Source organism: Panthera uncia, chromosome E1 (assembly GCF_023721935.1).
Source record: "Panthera uncia isolate 11264 chromosome E1, Puncia_PCG_1.0, whole genome shotgun sequence".
Classification (NCBI taxonomy): domain Eukaryota; kingdom Metazoa; phylum Chordata; class Mammalia; order Carnivora; family Felidae; genus Panthera; species Panthera uncia.
In genome coordinates this window covers 34457521-34480283 of record NC_064814.1, presented here as the reverse complement: position 1 = coordinate 34480283, position 22763 = coordinate 34457521, and the positions used below count along the sequence as shown (strand labels likewise).

The window sequence follows — 22763 nt, the reverse complement described above, 5'->3', positions numbered from 1 at the left end:
ATAAATGTCTATAAAGTAAGTGAGTGTGGTTTGCTAACACACTTAGAATAATATGTCAGGGGCACCTGGGTGGCTCAGTCAGTTGAGTGTCTGACCCTTGATTTCAGCTCAGGTCATGATCCCAGTGTTGTGGGACTGAGCTCCATGTCAAGCTTAAACTCCTGCTTACGATATTCTCTCTCTCTCTCTCTTTCTCTCTCTGCCCCTTGCTCACTTGAGCCCTCTCTCTCCAAAAAACAAAACACACATACAAAAATCTCTCTCTCTAAAAAAAGAAGAGTATCTGTCAAGGAGTAAACTCTATGGTAAATTTGTTAAATGCACAAATCAGCAATGTTTATAAGCTGGGAAGTTTTAATTCTTGAGTTACACGATCATATGGTAATGGCTTTAGCAAAGCTTTAAATAAAATGCTGCTTAAGTACCAAGAAGAGGCAACTCAGGGAAGTTTCAGGGAAGGCTTCCTTGTCCTTTGAGGTTGACAGATGAATTAAAGTTTAGGCAGAAAATGAGATTCCATACGAAAGAGAGAACAGCATGTTCAAAGTCATGGAATGTAAAAGGAAAAATTTTACAAGTATCACTGAAGGTGGCAGTCGAGATAAAACCAGTGCTATTGCAAGTGAAGGTGGAATTTTTTAAATGTTAATTTTCTTAATAGTAATTTAAAATTTGGTGTCATTTCCTGTACTTGCTGTTCTGAGTGCTTAAGATTCATGTTGTTTCATGGCAGATGTTTTAAAAGACCTATTTTGACACCCCCCCCCCCCATTCATATGAAGAAATGAAACACAAAGAGGTTCATAATGACGGATCTCAGATTCTTACTGCTCAGAGGCAGAGCTGGAACTGAAACCCAAATCCAGGGTTCTCTCCACTATTGCCAGCAGAGTTTCAACAGGTCTCCTCACCCGCCTTCAGCTTCAGAGATAGAAGACTAGGGAAAATGGTGTAGTTACTTTTGTAAAGACTAAACACCTCCTGCATTAAGTACTACCTTGTCTTTTCCAAGTACCTTCGTGAGCACCATCTCCAGATGCTGTTACCACGTGTCTCCTCTGCCACACATCTTATTTTTCTTGAACAAGAGCACTTTGTTCTGGTTCCAACAGCTTCTCTCACACTGTTCTCTAATAAAGACAGGCTGCAATAATAATCCCAAGTCCTGACCAAAAGTGATCACAACTACATTCGAAACAGATACACTATGAATGCAGGAACACTATATTTATTAGGTCAATAATTCATTTTTAGCAATACAAGTACAGAATATATCACAATGCTGGTTACAAACATACTTAGTATGGTTCAATGGTTACACATAATGGTGGGCACTACAAGTTTGTGTTAAGGATGATATGAAAGGTCATTCTGACACAATGAAGAATCGTCTTAAAAAAAATCTATCAATGACCCTAGATATTTCTATAGAAATTACTGTGGCACTATTCGTGGGGATTTTCATGTAAAGAATTGTTAGTAATTTGTTTCATTAAGAGCTTTTGAGTCTACTAACCTAAAATCCCCTGTTGCTTAATAAAGTATAAAAATAGTACTGACTTGGTAATATTTAATAAAATGTAGCATTCATTCACATCATAAAAGTAGAACTAAATTGAAAAGTTTTAGTTACCATGGCAACATATCTTTCCATAAAAGGAATATACAGAAATGAGTAATGTTACACAAATGGTACCTGCAACAGTTATTTAGTGATCCAACACTTAATTTGTGCACCACAAACCAGGTTTTCTAGATATCTATATATAGCATATATTTTTAATCTTAAATTTTACTTTTGAAAAAAATGTGCACTTCAACAAACTCACTAAGGCCACTCATGCTATAGATACCTAGGATTGCAATTAAAGAATAGTATTATTTAATAAATCCTAAAGCACATTCCTTCAGATCACCAACAGGGTAAAACCAGTTTTCTGCCTAACACATTCCTGAGATTTGTGGACAATACAACTACTAGTGTTCAAGCTGGATAGTAATCCAAGTGTCAGATTAAAAAATTTTCTTTTTCCTAGCAAGAACTGAGGTCCTCCAAAGCCAAGAGGTGAAATATATACATTAATTTTTAAAGCAAAAATAAAACTCTTGAAAAAGTCTATACTTATATAAATAAGTATTTTTCCAGTAGTAACTTTGCCATCCAGGAAAGGAAGAGTTTGCAAGCAGCAAGGCTACAAATTCTGGGGAGAAAAATAAAGACCAAGTGGTAGTTAAGAATACCTGCTACTAAGCAAACCGTTGTTTCAATTCGTAAAGTACGGCCACAAGCTTCAATTGTGTTTCAGGTGTGTTTACTGTTCAGCATTCTGTTTGCACGTAAGGAGCTACCAAATGGCACTCCCATTTATGTATAAGATTGCAGCCTCTGTACTTAATTTTCACAACATTATGAACTCTTCCCAAACAGGCTGGGAACAAAGGCCTTTGTCAAATCCTTTATTTTCACTAATGAGCGCATACTGCACAAGGGTTACTACAGAGCAATGGTGAGTTTGTTTTTAACCAAGCAGAGACAGAGCTTTGATGACAATAGAGGTCCTAAAGCCTAGGGCAAAGTCAGCTTTGGGAACCCTTAAATATGGTGTTCTAAAAAACCCAATCAGTTCTGTTACACTGGATGCTGGAGTGACTGACAATCTGTAGCACATGAGTATTTGTAGAGCCCCCTGATGCACCCAACTTGAATAGCACCAAACTTTAGGAAAAAGACTGGGTAAGAGGAAAGAAATGAAAGTCAGGAAGAATGAGACCAAAGGCCCATTATTATTTTGCTGAACTTTCAGAAATATCTTTAGGTTGGTTTAGGCTTCCTTACACCTAACCCCACCCTATGTGAAAAGCTTGTGCAAGCTATTGGTTATTGTGAGGTAAATTTTATTCTTTTCTTTCTTTGAGATTCTTTTTAACCCCATAAATCATGGTGACATTCACCTCTCTAATTTACCCTAAACATCCCTAGGAAAAGGATAAATCCCACACTTAAAATCATAAGGGTATTATTCATTAGAACCAGAATTAATAACATATTGTTAGATCATTAACAGAAACTGGCAATCTCTTTTCTCATCCTACAGTGTTTGCATTAAATCAAACAGATTTACAGAACACTACATTAAAGCAGTGGTAATAAAGGGAAACTACCAATGGTTTTTAGAAAAACTGGCTGCCACTTAACATTATCACCCTGTGATCTTAGGCTTCTAAATATCATGTTGCTTTATAGCTCAAACTGAATTAAGAGAGGATGAGGCCTTAAGTCATTTGCTTGATTTTATCATAGGAAATGCTGTATGTGCACAAAACCAAAAAATACAGATTACAAAAAAAAAAAAAAAAAAAACAACAAAACAAAAAAAAAAAACTTCGTATGGAAACGTGAGTTTCAAAATATTTATTGAAAAACAATTTACCATGACATTCCTATACCACAAACATACCACAGGACTCTAAATAACCAACAAAAGTATACAAAGCCTATCCTGAAAATATCTTTGGAGGTATTAAATATATAGGCCCACGAGGATAGAGCTGAGTAACTTAAAAAATGTTAGTCCTTGGTCACAGACTATTTGGTAATTAACAAAGAGGTGCCTCTTGGCATTAGACTGCAATGAGCTGGGAGGGGAGATGCAGGTGTGCCAATGTACTCCTTTTAAAATTAAAAAGAAACTAATTCAATTTGAGGAATAAACTCAGGTTTTGAAATCATAGTTATAATCCTAGGGTCCAGGCTTGTTTCATCTCTTTACGTACCTCCCCCAGTCAATCCCCTCCTGGGGTCTTAAAAACACTGGCTCATAACAAGACTGCAAATTATAGTTTTAAACAAGATTAGATTTGCGAAGTTCAAAAGTGTTTAAAATCAAATTGATCTGAAATCTCTAATTAATTTTTCTGTACTCAATGTGGCAGACAGTTTAGATTTCTTCCCCCCTCCAACCCCAACGTGCATGTTAAAAGAAAACCAAAATTCAACACACATTCACTCACCCACAAACTACTCCAAGCATTAGCCAAGAGTAACATCTCTAACAGCCAAGTCATGAACCCCTGAAAATAGGGGGGAAAACCCTGATTCTTAACTATAGAGGCACCCAATAGGCCACTATAATAAGAACTGAGGTAACAGCAAAAGACCTTTTGTTTCTTGAATTGCTACATGTTACAACTTCCCAAATTTGAATATTAATTATCTCAACATTAAATAACCCGACTGGGTTAAAATTTAAAAAATCAAAACCCAATAAAAGGAAGACAAGTTAGTGAAATAGATATATAATTAGGGGATCTTTGTATTTGACTCTTGAAGTTCAAATAAAACGACCCAGTTGTACTATTATTACCATAAAAACAAAGGATCTCAGAAGAATTGCTTCTTTTGGGCATTCATTTTTCCATGAATCCCCACAAACCACATAGTAACCTAAAAGTCCCTCCCAAACATGAGCTATTATTTCATGACTCTTAGCCAATATACTTGTTAATTGCACTGATTATTAGGGTAACATTTAAAATGAGGGGGTTGGTTGCGGCAGATATTTATAGACTTGCTTATGGCACTGCCATCTGTGCACACTGACTAAAGATATGCCACTGAAATTGCCAAATTTCCCAAGTTTCGTGTCTAATTACATGAATATAAGTTTTGCATTATTACTTTTCATCATATATCTAAATGAAACATTCTACTGATAAAAGTATATGCAGGGGCTAAAATAATAACCTAAAGCCTCTGGTCCAAATAACCCCTTTCTAGATTAGGCTGGTCCATTTTAGGTCCTCCTGGTCCTGTCAGCAAATGCTATCAGAGCATCTTGCATTGTTGTACCAAAAAACCCCAACACAACCAAAGGGTTAATAAAAGTGCTGGTCTGTCAGCTTTTCTATGATTTACAGATCAACACTGGTCCAGTTCAGATGAATCTGACAGTCCTTCCCTTGTAAGAGAGCTCTGGAGTGGCTGTATCCACTTCCGTGGGTAAGGTGGCCAAACCTAAGTCAGGATGTCCCTCTTCTATCAGCACTGTGTTAACTTTTCCATACTGCATATAAAGATTTTCCCCATAAAATTTCTTTACAATACAGTATTGAATACCTCCACAAGGAAGAATTATATGTTAAAAAGTTGTTAAAATCATCCTTACATAATAAGAATGCAACTCTTTTAAACTCTTAAATAGTTTTATTTAGGGGTTCTTTTCAGGCTTTCTGCAAAATGAATTATTTTTTTAAATGAAAAAAAAAAAAACAACAACAAAAAGATTTCCTGTTGTTTGTTCTACTAGGTTGAAAATATGGGCCAGACTACTTATACATGCGGTACATGCTGAATATAACTGAATATATGCTTATTCCTACGGACACTCTGCAAGATAGGGATCACCCAAATAGGGTCAATGGACTGGACCAGTGTTTCAATGCAAATTCCAGCCCCAAAAAACAACATGGTTTTGATTTCACAGTATGAATTCCCTGGAATCTGGGAAAAGGTAAATTAGTTAACTGAGGTACTCCCTCAGCAGCTCGGTCCCTCCACATTCTGAGAAATCAAGAAGGACTGTACCACTTCTTCAGTGGACTGGGGGCTGGTGTTGACGTCTTCAAGAGCATCGGTCACCGAATACTGACGATCTCGCAACCGGTTCCAGTTAGACAGAACGTTGTGATATTCAAACACTTTCTCATAATTCCCAATGGAGTTGTAAAGTTTAATGAGACCTCGGTAGTCATATTCTAGTCCACTGTAGCCTTCACCAAACAGTTTCTTCCCTAAAAGTAAAACACACACACACACACACACACACACACACACACACACACAAAGAAAGAAAGAAAGAAAGAAAGCTCAAATAATGAAGCAACAAGAGGTTCTTAAAGACAACACAAGTTCAATTCTTTAAATAAGGTGGCTTGGTTTTATTTCCTAGGATAAATGAGAAACTAATGAGATTGCGTACCCACAGACAAGATAAATATATTCGATTACATTAGAATTAAGAACTTCTGTTCTTTGAAAGGCACCATTTAGAAACAAGCAACAGAGTGAAAGTTATCTACCTGCAACACATATAACCAACAAAGGGCTTGCTGCATCCATAGTATATAAAGATCTTCTATAAACCAGTAAGGAATGATAGGCAATTCAATATAAAAATAGGGAAGAATTTTTTTTAAGTAATCACTACCCCCAGTATGGGGCTCAAACTCATGCTCTACTGACTGAACCAGCCAAGTGCCCCAAAACAGGGAAGAATTTTAACAGGCACCTTAGATGATGGCCACAGTATCTTATTTTGTAAAAGGCCTGAAAATGGAAACAATCCAAATGTTCTGAATATTCATTAACAGCAGAATGGATAAATAATGATACACTAATCCAATAAAATATAGCGCTGGAAATTAACAAACAACAGTGATATGGAACAACACAGATGTATTTCACAATTCACGTTCACCAAAAAGAAACCAGACATATAAAAACATACATTGTATGATTCTATTGTATCAAAAACAGGTAAACATCTATGATGTTAAAAGTCAGGAAAAGGGAGGCGGAAGAAGCAGTAACTACACAAATAGTTTAGAATTACTGCTTTTGCCTATCCTTGACACTCTGCCTAAACTGTCATACTTCTTGCTACTGGCTTCAACATTAATAAATCATCTTTAGCCAATGTTTCAGATGAGTTTTGAGTGGTTTCTGGATATCCTTAGCAGCTCTAAACTCACTGAAGTCTTAGTAATTACACTTCCCTACACAACATATAGGACATGTTGATATGTTGATTTCTAATCAGTTGACTAACAAAATTTTAAAATAACATACCAATCGCTATAGAGCGCAAATAAAGTTTCTCAGCATTTTCATACTGATTCATGTCATAATTGTATAAAGAAGCCAGATGTCCCACGGAAAGGGCTACTTCATAATCTTCTTGACCAAGAAGTTGCTCTTTAATCTGAATTGCTTTGATGTGCATTTCTTCAGCTTCCTGAAAAAAAATGAAGCTGTATTAGCATTAGATTATATTCTTTCTTATGTTAACAATTCTTACCCAACAAGCAAGATTCTTCTAAATGCCAAAAACATGGATGGCATAACATAATCAGATCAGAAACCATACTATGTTAATCCAAAAGTCGCCTATGCGCAGCATTACTACTTTGGGAAGTTACACACTTAGTTGATGACAGTAATAGTGTCCTATGCCAAAAATGATGAGAAAACTTGTCCTGGTAATAAAAAATTATTAGAAGAAATTAACATTAAAATTATTTGATTATTATTACTTGATTAAGTAATACACTTGATTAAGAATTTATAACCCAAAATTCTAAAAGAGAATTCAGTAAATTTTTATCATTACAATTAATAACACCTTAGTATCTGACATTCCCTGTATACCAGCCTGATGCCCTGCTAACAGCTATGTTTTAAGTCTAACTATAATAACCATAATAGCCTTTATGGTTTTTGATGTAGTCTTATTTTTCCAGGGTCTGGATTTTGAATTTTGTTTATATTTTGACTCTGTTGTTTTACACTAGCTATCTTCTCAATTTTTTCATGGAATAAGGTAGGAGTAAAATAAATGTACACTCTGTTATTTTTAAAAATTGTTTAACGTTTATTCATTTTTGAGAGACAGAGAAAGAGGGTGAGTGAGGGAGGGGCAGAGAGAGAGGGACACACCCTGAAGCAGGCTCCAGGCTCCAAGCTGTCAGCACAGAGCCTGACACAGGGCTCGAACTCACGAGCCATGAGATCATGACCTGAGCCGAAATAGGATGCTTAATTGACTGAGCCACCCCATTAAATGTACACTTAAATAGTTAAGATTACTGATGATGTATTATTTAAGACTTGTTATTTAAGACTGGACTTTATTACCTAAAATTATTTAGTAAGAGAAAAATGTAGTAAAACAGGCTTTTACCTTAAATTTTCTCATTGACTGGTAAAGTCTTCCAAGGTTTCCATAGTGTTTTGCAGTCTGTACATTAAATTCCCCAAAAGCTTTTTTAGCTAGTTGGAGTGAAGACAGGTGCAAATCATGAGCTTCTTGAAGCAGCCTCTGTTCAGTTTCTTTATTATGACAGTCAATTGCAATCTCCTCTAAAATAAGAGCTGATTAAGAAAGCAATAAAATTAGCGTAAATAAAACCATCAAAGCTAATCAGAGCATATAATTTAAAATTAAATTCAACAAATGTTTGTGGTTATGGTTTAGAACTGGTAAAGATGAAAATATTCCACTTTAATGAAAAAATATACTTTGGGGAGGGTCATTCTACTTCGGATAGTATAATGAACTTCGAATTTAAAAACAATGGTACACATCAAATATTTTGCAGAATTAATTTCTGCTTTACTAGAGTGTTATATTTTGCCAATGTGAATTTCTTACGTAAAGCAATCCAAGACAAGGAGGAAAAGGCAAAATTTTTAAAGTTATGAAACTGTGTCAAGGAGTACCTAAGTACATTTTGAAGCCAAACTTTATAAAATATAACCTTTAACCAAATACAACAGAAAGAACTGGTTTCCTCCTACTCATTTGACCAACTAAATCAGGCAAGAAGACAGTGCAATTTCAAAGTCACATACAAGACTTTCAAATTCCACTTAAAGTCTTAAAAATACATATTCTTTTACGAGGTGATTTTATTTCTAGGAAAATTGTCCATATGCACAAAAGTAAAAGAAGTTTAGTTCATTATAGCATTAAAAAATTTTTTTTAATGTTTATTTTTGAAAGAGAGAGAGAGAGAGAGAAACAGTGTATGAGCAGGGAAGGGGCAAAGAGAGAGGGAGACACAGAATCTGAAGCAGGCTCCAGGCTCTGAGTTGTCAGCACAGAGCCCAAAGTGGGGCTCGAACTCATGAACCGTGAGATTATGACCAAGCCAAAGTCAGATGCTTAATTGGCTGAGCCACCCAGGCACCCCCATTATAGCATTTTTAAAGAACAAAAGGTTAAAAACAGTATAAAGGACAAATAATAGAGGTGAGGTTAAAAACATTAGAAAAGGATATATATCCGCATGTACTGCAATGAAAACCTGTTCACAATGTATAAAGTGAAAAAAGCAAAACACAACTAAAAAAGTTCATTCATTTCATAATTTGGGGAAAAACAGTATAAAAAGTATTCACCAAAATGCTGAATCTGGATTAGTGGGATTTCAAGTGACTTAATTTATTATTTTTCTTTTTTCTCTAACTTTTAATTTTTACATTAAATATGTATTACTTGTGCTTCTTAAAAATGCAAACCTAGAGAGAAAAAAGAACCAGTTCCAGAATTAAGGTAAAAACTTCTCCAATATGCATGGCATTACACGAGTGGCCCAATCATGCTGGCAAAATAAATGCTTTCAATGAAAGGGCTTTGGTGGTGATTAGAAGAAAAGTGAAAATAAGAAGAGAAGAAAGTCAGGGCACCTGGGGGGGCTCAGTCGGTTAAGCGCCCAACTTCTGCTCAGGTCATGATCTCATGGCTTGTGAGTTCGAGCCCTTATCAGGCTCTGTGCTGACAGCTCAGAGCCTGGGGCCTGCTTTGGATTCTGTCTCCCTCTCTCTCTATGCCCCTCCCCCGCTCACACTCTGTCTCTCTCTCTAAAATAAATCAACATTAAAAAAATTTTTTAAAAAAAGAAGAGAAGAAAGTGTTATTTAGTAAGAGTGCTGCAACCTGATATAAAGCTGCATTTCAAAATCCTGCACTATAAAGTTGAAGGTATGTAAAAACTCATCTGTAGTCTGCTATCCATGTTACTGTGCAATGATCATGTGCTATTCTTTCATCCTCCTCTCAAAAGAAATGAATGAATGAAGGCATGACAGAGAGGAAAAGGAGGAAGGGAGGGAGGAAGAAAGAAAAAAGAGACAAAAGATATTCTGGCTTATTAAAAATACTATATGAGAAAAGTTAACCTTTTTACTATGAACTACTGGAGATTCTTAAGTAGAGCTGCAGACAGATACATTAAATCAATGACCTGGCTATCTTAGTAATATATAGATATAGTCTAATCCTATGCTGCTACCCAAGGAAACAGTCTTAACATATACCATATATCATTTAAAAAAATATGAGACTAGACATATATTGCAACTGACAACAAAAGAAATCTAAATATATACACACACACACACACACACACACACACACACACACACACACACATATATTGGAGACTAATTGCAAAGGGTACCTTTCACCCTCTTTGAAGAAGCCAAAAGAAGATGATCTTCAGGTAGAATGTGGGTAATGATACCAATAGCTCTTTCTGCATGAAATCTGCAATACAGACAGATATACTCTGGCATTTTTTAGTTACAAATAATTAAAGCATTTTTTTAAAAATCACAATTTATAATGTAATACCGATGGAATTTCTAAAACTATCTGTGGTAAAGGGTGCTGGTTTTTGTTTTTTAAATTTCCAATCTGTTGTGGACTGAACTTTTGGCATCCAACAGATTTCCATCTCCCACAGAATAAACTGTGAAACTGTTACTACAGCCTACAAGTCTCAACATGATCTTTCACTGGGGCTGCTTCTCCAACCTCATCTACATTCTCAGAAACAGCCCTCTCCTTGCCCTCCAAACACAAAGGCATCGCAGTTTTCTGAACATGCAAAAGCATACTCTCACCTAAGATTCTTGCACTTGCTTTACCGTCTCTACAGAATACTCTGCCCCTGAATATCCATCCATGGCTTACTCTTCAATGAAAAGCCTTTCCAGACAAGCCTATACAGAAGTCCCTAAAATATTTACTATAGTTCTTTACTCTTAGTTTATTTTATTCTTCTTCACATAGCAAGTATTCTCATCTGATGTGTTTGGTTGTTTGTTTATGGCCCCTCTCACCAAATAGAAGGTAAGCTATCTGCCTATTTTATCTACCAGTTCCTCTCAAATAACTCCAAGTCTTCTATCCCCATCTGCCAGGTAATTATTAATTTTCTCATATCTGTCTTCCAATTCACTAATGGTCTCTTTTGTTGTGTCCAATGTGCTGTTTAACTTGTCTACTGAGTTTTAATGTCAATGACTATGTTCTAATACTAGCTATTACATTTTATTTTTTCAAATAGCTCTTACTGAAATATGATTCATACCACACAATTCACCCATTAAAATGTACAAATTCAGTGGTTTTTAGTATATTCAGAGTTGTGCATCCATCACCACAAGCAACTTCAGAATATTTTCATGACTCTAGTAAGAAACTCTGGCATGGGATGCTTGGCGGGGGGGTGGGTGGGTGGGGCAGGGGGCGCCTGGGTGGTTCAGTTGGTCAAGCATCTGACTCCTGATTTCAGCTCAGGTCATGATCTAATGGTTTGTGAGATCGAGCCCTGCATAGGACTGTGCACTGATAGTGTGGAGGCTACTTGGGATTCTCTCCCCCCCCCCCCCCCCCCGTGCCCCTTCCCCACTCACGTGTGGCACATGTGCATTCTCTCTCAAAATAAACATTACAAAAACAAAAACAAAAAAAGTCTCTCTTGACTTTCTTCCAACTCTATCAGCCCTAGGCAACCACCAATTTACTTTCTGTCTCTTACGGATTTGCCTATTCTGGACATCTCATACAAATGGAATCATACAATATGTGGTCCTTTGTGACTGGTTTTTCAATTAGAAGAATGTTTTCAAGGTTCATCCAGGCTGTAGCATCTATCAGTTGTTTTATTTTAAAATCTGCCCTTTTTTTCACCTTTATCTACCCTCCAAAATATTACTGATTCCTTCTTTTACATCAAGGTCAGCAAATTTATTCTGTAACGAGACAGATAATAAATATTTTATGTTGTGTGGGGCCATATACTCTGTCCCAACTTCCCAAACTCTCCTGATGTAACATGAAAGCCACAGACAATACATGAGTGAATGAGTATTGCTATATTCCAATAAAACTATTTTCCCCATAGGCCATAGTTTGCTAACCCATTTTATATATTTAATCATTTAAGAATACTTACTTTATAGTATCAACCAAAAAGTTTTGTTAGCTGATACTGTTTGGGTTCTAATCCTGTTCATTATATCTGCTGATTCCCACTAATAGAAGAAATGCTTCCCTAGTGGATTTTGAAATATATATTTTTAAAGTCTATTTATTTTGAGAGAGAGTGACAGAGAATCCCAAGCAGGCTCCATGCTGTCAGCACGAAGCCTGATGCAGAGCTCAAACTCACAAACCATGAGATCATGACCTGAGCCAAAATCAAGAGTCAGATGCTTAACTGACTGAGCCACCCCGGTGCCCCTATTTTGAAATATTTTTATGGTGAGTTCATCTTAGGTAGAGCTAGATCTACGGAAAATCTGTATGGTTTCAGTTGAGAATTAATCATTTTCAAGAGTTTTGCATTTTCTTCCAAAAGGCATCTGAGGAGAACTAGCAGTCCTAAAGTACTTTTTAAATGTTTTCCTTAGTTTGGGGGTTCCTGAATGTATGACAGTTATAAATTCTTCTATGAGGCTCCTTTTTTGTTCAACTGAGAGCCCAACCTGAGATGAACAAGTTTCCTTGCCCTCTTTCTTGCCAATGGGAAAATTTTTTTTCCTCCCAGTCTGCCCTTTCTTTCCCTGAGGGTGCAACCTTGATCTTGGCTTCATCTGAGTGTTTCACTTCTAACTCACACCTTCCTGTGGGCTAAACGCCTCTTGAATCCAGGATTGCTGTCGAACCAAGGGTACAGAAACTTCTAAGCTTTCTCATCACCCCAGGGCAGTTATGCCATAGTTCATGTCTACCCGATTGGATTTTAGTCCATGACTGGCCCTTGGGGATTTCCTCTCTCTTCCTGAAGCTCAGTTACACATTTAAAAAGATGATTGTTATATTTTATTCAGTATTTCTGCATGTTTTGAGCAAAATGTTTCTAAGTCTATCATTTAGACAGAGGCTATTGTATTACCCAAAGAAAAATTATTAAAGCATTCAAAAGATAAACCATATTCTGCATGAAGATATACAAGTCCCAACATTAAACCACATAAAATCTAAATGAATGGCTTATAAATTGGTACTATTTTGGATGACTTCAAAAAAATTTTAGGCATCTTGTTAAGACTCCAGGAAGACAAATTTAATCCATAAAGGATTAAGAAAAACAAAATAACAGCAACAACATTTAATCTCTCACTGAAAAGGAACGTGGAACTTACAGTGCATTGTCAAATTTCCCAGAGCTATACTGGTGAACATAAGAAGAATAAGCCAAGTCTTCATGAGCTGTTGCTACATGGATATTTTTGCCACCAAACACTGACTGCCGAATGTCAAGGGCTGCCTGAAAGAGTAATGAAAATACTACTATAAATCCTTAGAAAATGCTACCCAGTAATATTAAGCACCCTAGTAATTTAAATATATATTCTATGTACAATCTCATCAGTTTTGAGGCAAAAGTCCTACTGTATTTAAATCACAAGAGAACATAAAAATCACTTATAAGGCCTGATTTTCTGAAGACTGAATCGAACTTAAAAGGCAATGGTTTCATACTATAAAAATCATTCATATATCTAGGAATCATATCAGTATTTTTGTCTATGTCCTTCTTCAAAAGTGAACTATAAAATCAAGAATGCCTTGTCCAGAGTGATGGCATAACACATTTACCTGAGAATGACTAATATAAGACCTAAAAGAATTGTTATCAACTCTCGTTGCTATTACAAAGACAGCTCTAATGACTCATACCAAATCAACAATGAAGACAAGTCATTACGGGGGCAAAATGATAAATGGAAAAGTACTCTTAAATATGAGCCCACAAGCTAAAAATTATTTTCCTGGATAGTTCTCTTTAACTCTTAAAACATTTACTTTTAATCCTTCTAGATATTATTTAGTAAAATAATGTGCCATATTTGAGGAGGGGCTCAGAAAGAGTTGTTCTTAGAAAGCGGGTTATACACCACAAACAAATACAGGTCAGCAAGTCAATTCCGGTTTAAAGAAAAAAGTGCAACCATTAACATACCTGATAAATTGCAACAGACTGACAGATATTATCTACATTGAGTAAGTAGAACCCATAATCTAGCAGTGTATCAGAGTATTTTGGGTGTTTGGATCCAAAATGATCCCTATAAAAAGATATAAAACTATTAGGATATAAAGCAGGGAGAGACAATTTGAAATGGTATTTTTATTAATCATCACCTACCGTGCCAAATACACTGCATGTTTAATTAGCTGTTCTGCCTTCTTAAATTCACGTTTTACAACACAAGCCTAAGGATAAAGCAAAAGATTATTAAACAACTCTCAGTTAATTAGTGTGCTAAAATAAGTACATATTATATATTCAGACTATAAAGGTCAAAAGAAAAAAAGCATCTTCAAACATAAATAAAAGGGTTCTATTTATTAATTTCTTCCCTTCCAAGCACTTGAAAATTCTATTATAAGCAGATCTGTACATATTCTGGGAAATTACAAAATTAAAAATTTTGACAGTCATGCCCAATACAAACCTGTTATAACAAAGTTATCTTACAAAGCTGGTATACTCCCATCCTTCCAGATTACATAATAAGTAAGTGGGGGGGGAGGGTTCAATATAGTATTTTCTAAGCTGCTTATTTATATCTCAGTTCTAGAGTGGCTTAAGTATCTTGTAGTTTTCCTCTGTTAATTTTAAAATGCATAGAATTTCAAGTTTTCTTATTCTTAAAATATTCTGATTCATGAAAATAGCCAATAGTTTTCAAACTCTAAATATTATCTGCATATAGAAATACAAATCTTGGAATCTTGCACCTATATATATTAAGTTTATTTTGAGAGAGAGAGAGAGAGAGAGAGAGAGAGAGAGAGAGAGAGAGAGAGAGAGAAAGGATGAGCAGGGGAGGAGCAGAGAGAGAATCCCAAGTAGGTTCCGTGAGGCCAGCGCAGAGCCCAGTGCGGGCTCAAACTCATGAGCCATGAGATCATGACCTAAGCCGAAACTAAGAGTTGGATACTTAACCAAATGAGCCACCTAGGCACTCCTAAATCTTGCATATATATTAAACTGTCTTAACATTAAGTGTATATTCAATGTTTTAAATTAATTAAAAATATAGTAATATCCCTCTTCTAGCTCTGATAATCTGAATAAAGTTATGCCACTTACTTGTCTAAAATGACTTATTTAAGAAGTTTCGCAGAATCTTAGACCCTTTTAAATTACAAATTTAGGATCTTTATTCTAACTGAAATTTCCATAATTAAAATCAACCAAAATGGAATACTCAAAACTGAAAAACCTCTGGGTAGAAAGAATATACTTGAAAAGTATGACACCGTGAGGCTGTAATACTACCACTCTAAGATTTAATACTAGGTTAGCCTTGAGGAGAAAAATGACCAAAGTCCCTACAATTGTGGCATAAGGAATTGAGGCTGCTGGAAAGGCTAAGAAAAACAAAAGCAAAATTGGGGCGCCTAGGTGGCTCAGTCAGTTAAGCATCTGACTTCAGCTTAGGTCACATCTCATGGTTTCTGAGTTCTAGCCCCATGTCCGGCTCAGTACTGACAGCGCAGAGCCAGTTTCAGATTCTTTCCACACACACACCCCACCCCTCCCCCTCTCATGCACACGCACGCACGTGCACGTTCTCTCTCTCTCAAATAAATAAACATAAAAGAAAAAGAAAAGCAAACTCAAGTTAGGATAGCACCAAAATAATGTTTCAATCTGTACTTCAGTGAGTTGTATTATCAAAATGAATTTTTTCATGGGTTTTCTGGATATAGGAAAATTAGCTCAATTCTATACATAGGATAGTTTTAGAAACCAGTTTTCTAAAACTGAGCATAGAAACTTAGAAAATAGACCTTGTTGGTCCATGAAGTACATGATACCTAACTTGTTAAATAACAAGTTAACTAAAACAGATTTAAAGCTTGCTAAATCTTGTAATTCATTAATAATTTTAACATTATACTCACCTTAGAAGCTTGTCTTAAAACATCCACCACAACTTTGACTGGTAAGCCCACTGTGATTTCTTTCATTGCCTCAATGCACCATTTGTAAGCCTAAAAAATATTTACAAAGAGTAAAAACTGATTAATCAAACTGACAGTATGTAATGAAATGATTGTGTATCTCTCTCCTAAGCTTTCAAGTACCTGAATAAGAACACACACAAAGTATTTACACTTAAAATTTTCTGAGACTAAGTTTTCTTGAAAGCGTAAGTTTGTTACATTTTTCTTTGAAAAACTGACAATGAAGAAATCAAGAGCATGTTCTCTTGCCCACAAGCCTTTGCAGATACTGCTCCCTCTGCCTTGTATACATTCTTCTCTCCTGAACTCTTAAACCCAAGTTAAGTTAACCAAGTTAGTTAAGTTAAACCCACCTAACTTGTCTTTCAAGCCCTAGATTAGGCTTCCTATACTTTCTTCTCCTAAGGCAATGCTTATTATTTTGTATCTTAACTACCTGTTTAGTTGAGTGCTCACTTTGTGAGAACTACTACTCTAAGCACTTTATGTGTATTAACACATTTAACTGACACAACAGCCCTATGAGATGCAAACTACTATGGGAAAATGAGGTGCAGAGAGGTTTAGTGCCAGGCAATGTGTTAACACCTAGGTATCTATTGGGAAATAAAACAATATGTCCTTCCTCTCCCAGTGCTTAGTGGAAGAAAATACTTCCTTTGCAAGCTTCCTTCTCCATTCCACCTAAAAGATTCAGAAGCAATTTTTATATAAAAATGAAATGTATGTGATTTAGGCCAAGAAAACCTGGTTTGTTAAGACACTAAATAACCAGATGTTGTTTCAGAGTAGTAAGTTAAAATCCTTCAAACTGTAGTGGACTGTAATACTGCTTTAAAATATTTACTGCTCCTGGGGTGCCTGGGTGGCTCAGTCAGTTAAGTGTCTGACTCTTGGTTTTGGCTCAGGTCATCATCTCATGGTTCATAAGTTCGAGCACTGCATCAGGCTCCGCACTGACAGCACAGAGTCCGCCTAGGATTCTCTCTCTCCCTCTCTCTCTGTTCCTCGTCTGCTCTGTCTCTTAAAGTAAATAAAAAAAATAAAAAAAAAAATTTAAAATATTTACAGCTCCTCTTTGGGGAAGGATATACTTCCCTTCCACATTAAAGATGACATGGTCATGTGATTTCCTTTGGCCAATTTAAAAACTAATTAAAATATGAGAAGTGAAATGTGTGATTTCTGGGAAAAAGCTCTTAGAGTAAGTAATACTTCCTCATGATGTTTTTGCCTCTGCTCTAAGGCTGGTAATGTTCTAAATAGAGGATGCTCACCACATGGTTTTGATCAAAGTGTAAACAATGTTAAGCAGAGCCACAGGCATCCCAAGACAGAATGTAGCATGAGCAAGAAAACCTTATTTTTCCATGTCATTGCTATTTTGGGGCTTATATTACCTCGGCATAGCTGAAGCCATGCTAATATCAAAATATGATGATAATTCATTAAGCTATATCCTCGATATTTGCATACTTTTCTGTAGCTATCAATGACAAACTTATCTATTTTTAAAAGAATAAGCTATCTAGGGTGCCTAGCTGGCTCAGTTGTTAGAGCATGTGACTCTTGATTTTGGGGTGGTGAGTTCAAGCCCCACACTGGGCACAGAGTTTACTTAAAAAAAAAAAAAACTATCAAAATCCTTCAAGATACATTTACGGCCTTAAACATTCCTCATGAATGTGCTGAGTGTTGCAAAGACCACGAATAAAAAACAGTATAAACTCTTAATCTAAATGTAGACACAAAATAACTGTCAATTAAACAGTAACTGCCTAGTAAAGAAAGTGGAAACTGATAAATAAAAGGCATTTTTGTTCCACTGAATACACTGGTGGGTCTGGACCACCAATACATTGGTAGAACTGGGTATGAAGCAAAGAATGGCAAGATATGAATCAATCTACGTGACAGAAAGAAGAGTGCAGAGTTCCAGAGGACAGTATGAACAACAGGAATGAAAAGATGAATCAGAAGTGGCTAAGATGAGTTCCTATGCAGAGATATAAAAAGATGGGGGGGGGGGGGGCCGCACCTGAAGAACTTTAGAAGTAGGCATTTCTTTCTCTTTTTTTTTAATTTCATTTTTTTAAAAACGCTTATTCATTTTTGGAGAGAGGGAGCGAGAAAAAGAGGCAGAGGGAGAGAGGCAGAGAGAGAGGGAAACACAGACTCTGAAGCAAGCCCCAGGCTCTGAGCTATCAGCACAGAGCCCGACATGGGGCTTGAACTACTCATGAACCGTGAAATCATGACCTGAGACAATGTCGGACGCTAAACCAACTGAGCCACCCAGGCGCCCCTCTTCTTTTTAAGTAAGCTTCACACCCAGCACGCAACCCAATCAATGCCAGGCTTGCGTTCATGACCCTGATATCAAGACCTGAGCTGAGGGGTGCCTGGGTGGCTCAGTTGGTTAAGCATCAGACTCCGGATTTTGGCTGAGGTCATGAACTCAGGGTTGGTAAGATGGAGCCCTCCCTGTGCGTTGGGCTCTGTGCTAGGCGTGGACCTGCTTGGGAGTCTCTCTCTCTCTCTCTCTCTCTCTCTCTCTCTCTCTGCCCCTCCCCAACTTGTGGGAGCATGCATGCACATCACTCTCTCAAAATAAATAAACTTAAAAAAAAAAAAAAAAAAAAGACCTGAGCCAAGATCATGAGTTGGATGATTAACCAAATGAGCCACCCAGGTGCCCCTTAAGGTAAGCATCTCTACTACTCAAACTGTTGTTGGAGATCTCTCTCTCACTTCCTCCTTTACTGTCATTGGAGATCTCATAAAGTCAGCTATCCACACAAAGGTCTTCTGTGAATGGGTTCTTTGTTCTTGGTGTGTGAAAATAAAAGAAAGAGGCTAAGTTCTATATTTGGGTTGAGAAGCTATGGAACAATCATTGCACACAAGGGGCAGCAAAACAATCCATCAACAGAACTAATTCAGCAGATATAGGATTCATCATCAAACGTAACCAGAAAAACATACATAACACCCCTAAGAAATTGCAGGCATGTTGGTAAAGGTTTTAGATTTTTACAGGTGGGTTTGATGTCTTCTTACATGGATATGAATAGCAGGATGATCCTAGCAGCAGGGTTGCACGTCATTGTACAATCATTCTAGAATTTTCTAGCTTTACCTCTAATTGTAATTTTCCTTTATGGAGAATATGGAATATATTAATGGGGCAAAAATCAAGATAGGAATAATTATAAAATATGAAAGTTAAATGACAGTTATGTGGCAGCATAAAATACTTATGATATCCTTCCATAAGTAAAGCAATCAAGTAAAGGAGTTAAAAAGACATAAATCACTTCTCAACTACATATTCATTAGTGAAGCATTAATTTAATAGTATAAAGACAGGAGCAAAGTTATCTTTCTCATAAGGCAGAGGAAGGAGAAAAACAATGCAATAAAGTATAATAAATAAAACCTAGCTTCCCATTAAAATGAATGCCTTCAAGTTATGATATTTTACCCAGAGCTGCACATCCAATAAGAAACCATCTATAAAGGATCATTTGACAGAGCATGCCCATCAAAATAATTTAGATAGCAATATATTTGGTCAAATTAAAAACAAAATAGGCCATAAATCATATATGTGTATGTTTAAAATACATCTCACAGAATGTTTTTTTGTCTCATTTTAAATATTCCATTACAAAAAATAAAATCAAAACAAATAATAAATATTCCATTACAAATGTGTATTGCTTTAAGTAAATCCAGTATGTAAAAATATGATTAAGACAAATATAAGATTGTATGATTTATCCTTTCAAAATTTTTATTTTATTTTATTATTTATTTTCATTTTTTTTTTTTTAATTTTTTTTTCAACGTTTTTTATTTATTTTTGGGACAGAGAGAGACAGAGCATGAACAGGGGAGGGGCAGAGAGAGAGGGAGACACAGAATCAGAAACAGGCTCCAGGCTCCGAGCCATCAGCCCAGAGCCTGACGCGGGGCTCGAACTCACGGACCGAGAGATCGTGACCTGGCTGAAGTCGGACGCCCAACCGACTGCGCCACCCAGGCGCCCCATTTATTTTCATTTTTTAAACAAATTTCATTATTTTTTTTAAGTAATCTCTATACCCAATGTGGGGCTCAAACTTACAAACTTGAGATCAAGAGTCACATGCTCTACTGACTGAGCCAGCCAGGCACTCCCAACCTTTTTTTTAAATCGAAGTACAGTTGACATGCAATGTTACAGTGGCTTCAGGATACAACGCAGTGATCTGACAATTGTATACAATATGCTATGTTCACCACAATAAGTGTAGTTCCACCTGTCACCATACATTATTACAATATTACTGACTACAGTCCCTATGCTGTACTTTTCAAGCCCATGACTTATTTTGTAACTGGATATTTTGTACCTCTTAATATCCTTCACCTATTTCTCTCATCCCTTCAGCCTGTACCTATTAGTTTCTCTTTGTTTATCTGTTTGTTTTGATTTTATCCTGTTTATAGCTACCTGCTGATCACAATGAAATGCACTTTAAAACACTCACCTCATCATAGTGACTTTTTGCAAATAGTAGTGCACACAGTTCTCCATACAGTGCAGCTTTGTTTGCTTGCTGGCCATGTTTTGAGAGTTTATCCATATATGTCTGAGCTAACTTAAACGTCTCTTCACCCAAGTGATATTTGCAGTTTCCATTTCGCACATGAAGCAACCTGCAAAACCAGAAATAACATTCCTCTATTTTTGACATTTCTAGCATGGTCCTCTCACAGATCGCTACTTAGTACCACCCAAATGAGTTAAGGAAACTAGATGTAAGAAGTACGGGGCAGCACTGGAAAATAACCATCTGGCCCAAACCATGACTGACTAAAGCACACAAAGAGTTGTCTCTTCCCAGAAAACTACCCATGATTAATCTCATCCAACTCTGAATCTTTTTCTTCTTTAAATATCTTGCATACTTTGTGCACTCAGAATGTGCTACATCTAACCCTTAACTCTTTTTGTTTCAAATCCAAAAGTAATGCAGTCTCATTATAAAAAAATTGGAAAACAATGAAAAAACAAGATCAACATGAAATACTATTACCTACCATTACTTTCCATTCTTTTGTTCTAGTTTATTTGTGCAATACTTGATTACTAACTTTATCTCATGTCGCTTCATAAATGCTCATTTTTTGGTTATCTTTCCAGTAAGGTAGCTTGACTGAAAATAGTGGTATTGTCACCTATTTCTTTTATAACCTTTATCTTCTACGGTGGAAAAATACAGTTCTTTACACAAAGTAACTGTAAAACCATGTACACTATCTAATGATATGTAAGAGTAGCAAAATGCATTAGGTCAGATTGTGGTACCAACAGACTACGTACATCTGTATAGACTATGCAAGACAGAACAGTGAGGAACTGACATATATTTATGTATCTATTATAATGCTGGCTAGAACTTTATGTGCATGTATTATGCCAATACAATCTTCTGAAAATGCTCAGCCCTGAGAGGGAACAGGGTATAAAAATCATTTAAAAGAAACCAGGTATGGAGAATCTGGGAAGGATTCTTCAAGAATATAAAAAACAGATATTTAAAATTTATTTTTTCTAACTATACCAAAAATATTAACAGATCAATGACTCGGGATGAGCAACATGTAACAGTCTTCTAATCGCTATCATTTCTTTGTACAGTCAGGGAAAACAGATGGAATAACTTCAAATGAACCAAGACAACTCAATAAGGTGGCAAACAGTATACAATGCCAGTGTGTATCCTTCCAACATTCTCCATACAGTTATCTGCTTTTAGAAAAGCCTAAAACCCTCCAGCAAAATAATATACTAATGTTAACCAAAGATTCTGAATTTTTTATAACGTCAAATTCAAACTTAAAGCAGAAATAAGCAGTCATTTTCAGGCTTTCCTAGAATGGAGAATTGAATGGATTTATATTTTTAAGCAGAAATATAAAAGAAAAAATGTATGTTTTGGTATACATTTCAAGTAAAAAAATTTTTTCAATGTTTTATTTTTGAGAGAGAGAGAGCATGAGTGGGGGAGAGACAAGGAGGGGAAACAGAGGATCTGAAGCAGGCTCCAGGCTCTGTGCTGACAGCAGAGAGCCCAACGCAGGGTTCAAACCCACGAACCATGAGATCATGACCCAAGTTGACGTCAGACGGTTAACTGACCAAGCCACCCAGGCATCCTGGTATATAGAAAATTTTTAATGCTAAAGTAAGTGTACTGATACAGAAAAAAGAGACAATGTCATTTGACTGCCAAATTGCTATTCTAATGGTCAAGTAGTTAGCAATGATCCCTGTCACAATGGAAACTACTCACAGGAAAATAGAACTGAAAACTAGTAAAAGATTACTGGAAAAAGAAATATGCTGGTTCATATGATAAAGTTTTGAGAGACTCTTACAGTCCATTATTGACTGAACACCTATTATGTGCCAGTCATTTTTCTAAGTGAAAGGGATGCAGTGGTAAATAAGACCCTAAGGAGATTCACTCTAGGGGGAAGGAGTATAGGATAGGCAGACAAACACCAAAAAGTAAGACATTCATTTAAAAATAAATGCGGGGTGCCTGGGTGGCTCAGTCAGTTAAGCATCCAATTCTTGATTTCAGCTCAGGTCATGATCTCATGGTTCTGTGAGTTTGAGCCCCGCATGAGGCTATCTGCTTGGGATTCTCTCTCTCC

The 22763-nt window shown here is 36.3% G+C and overlaps 1 protein-coding gene across 1 annotated transcript in view; it reads right to left on the bottom strand.

The window, feature by feature from the left end:
• Positions 1-736: 736 nt before the first annotated feature.
• Positions 737-22763, bottom strand: part of APPBP2 (amyloid beta precursor protein binding protein 2) — a 52324-nt gene continuing 30297 nt past the window's right edge. Inside the window, exons 5-13 of the mRNA XM_049637840.1 lie at positions 20588-20756; positions 15990-16079; positions 14221-14288; positions 14035-14140; positions 13214-13338; positions 10240-10325; positions 7959-8149; positions 6848-7013; positions 737-5790 (exon numbers count right to left, since the gene is read on the bottom strand). Of these exons, the coding sequence (XP_049493797.1) occupies positions 5537-5790; positions 6848-7013; positions 7959-8149; positions 10240-10325; positions 13214-13338; positions 14035-14140; positions 14221-14288; positions 15990-16079; positions 20588-20756 (1255 nt within the window). The 3' untranslated portion in view covers positions 737-5536. The remainder of the gene's footprint in view (positions 5791-6847; positions 7014-7958; positions 8150-10239; positions 10326-13213; positions 13339-14034; positions 14141-14220; positions 14289-15989; positions 16080-20587; positions 20757-22763) is intronic.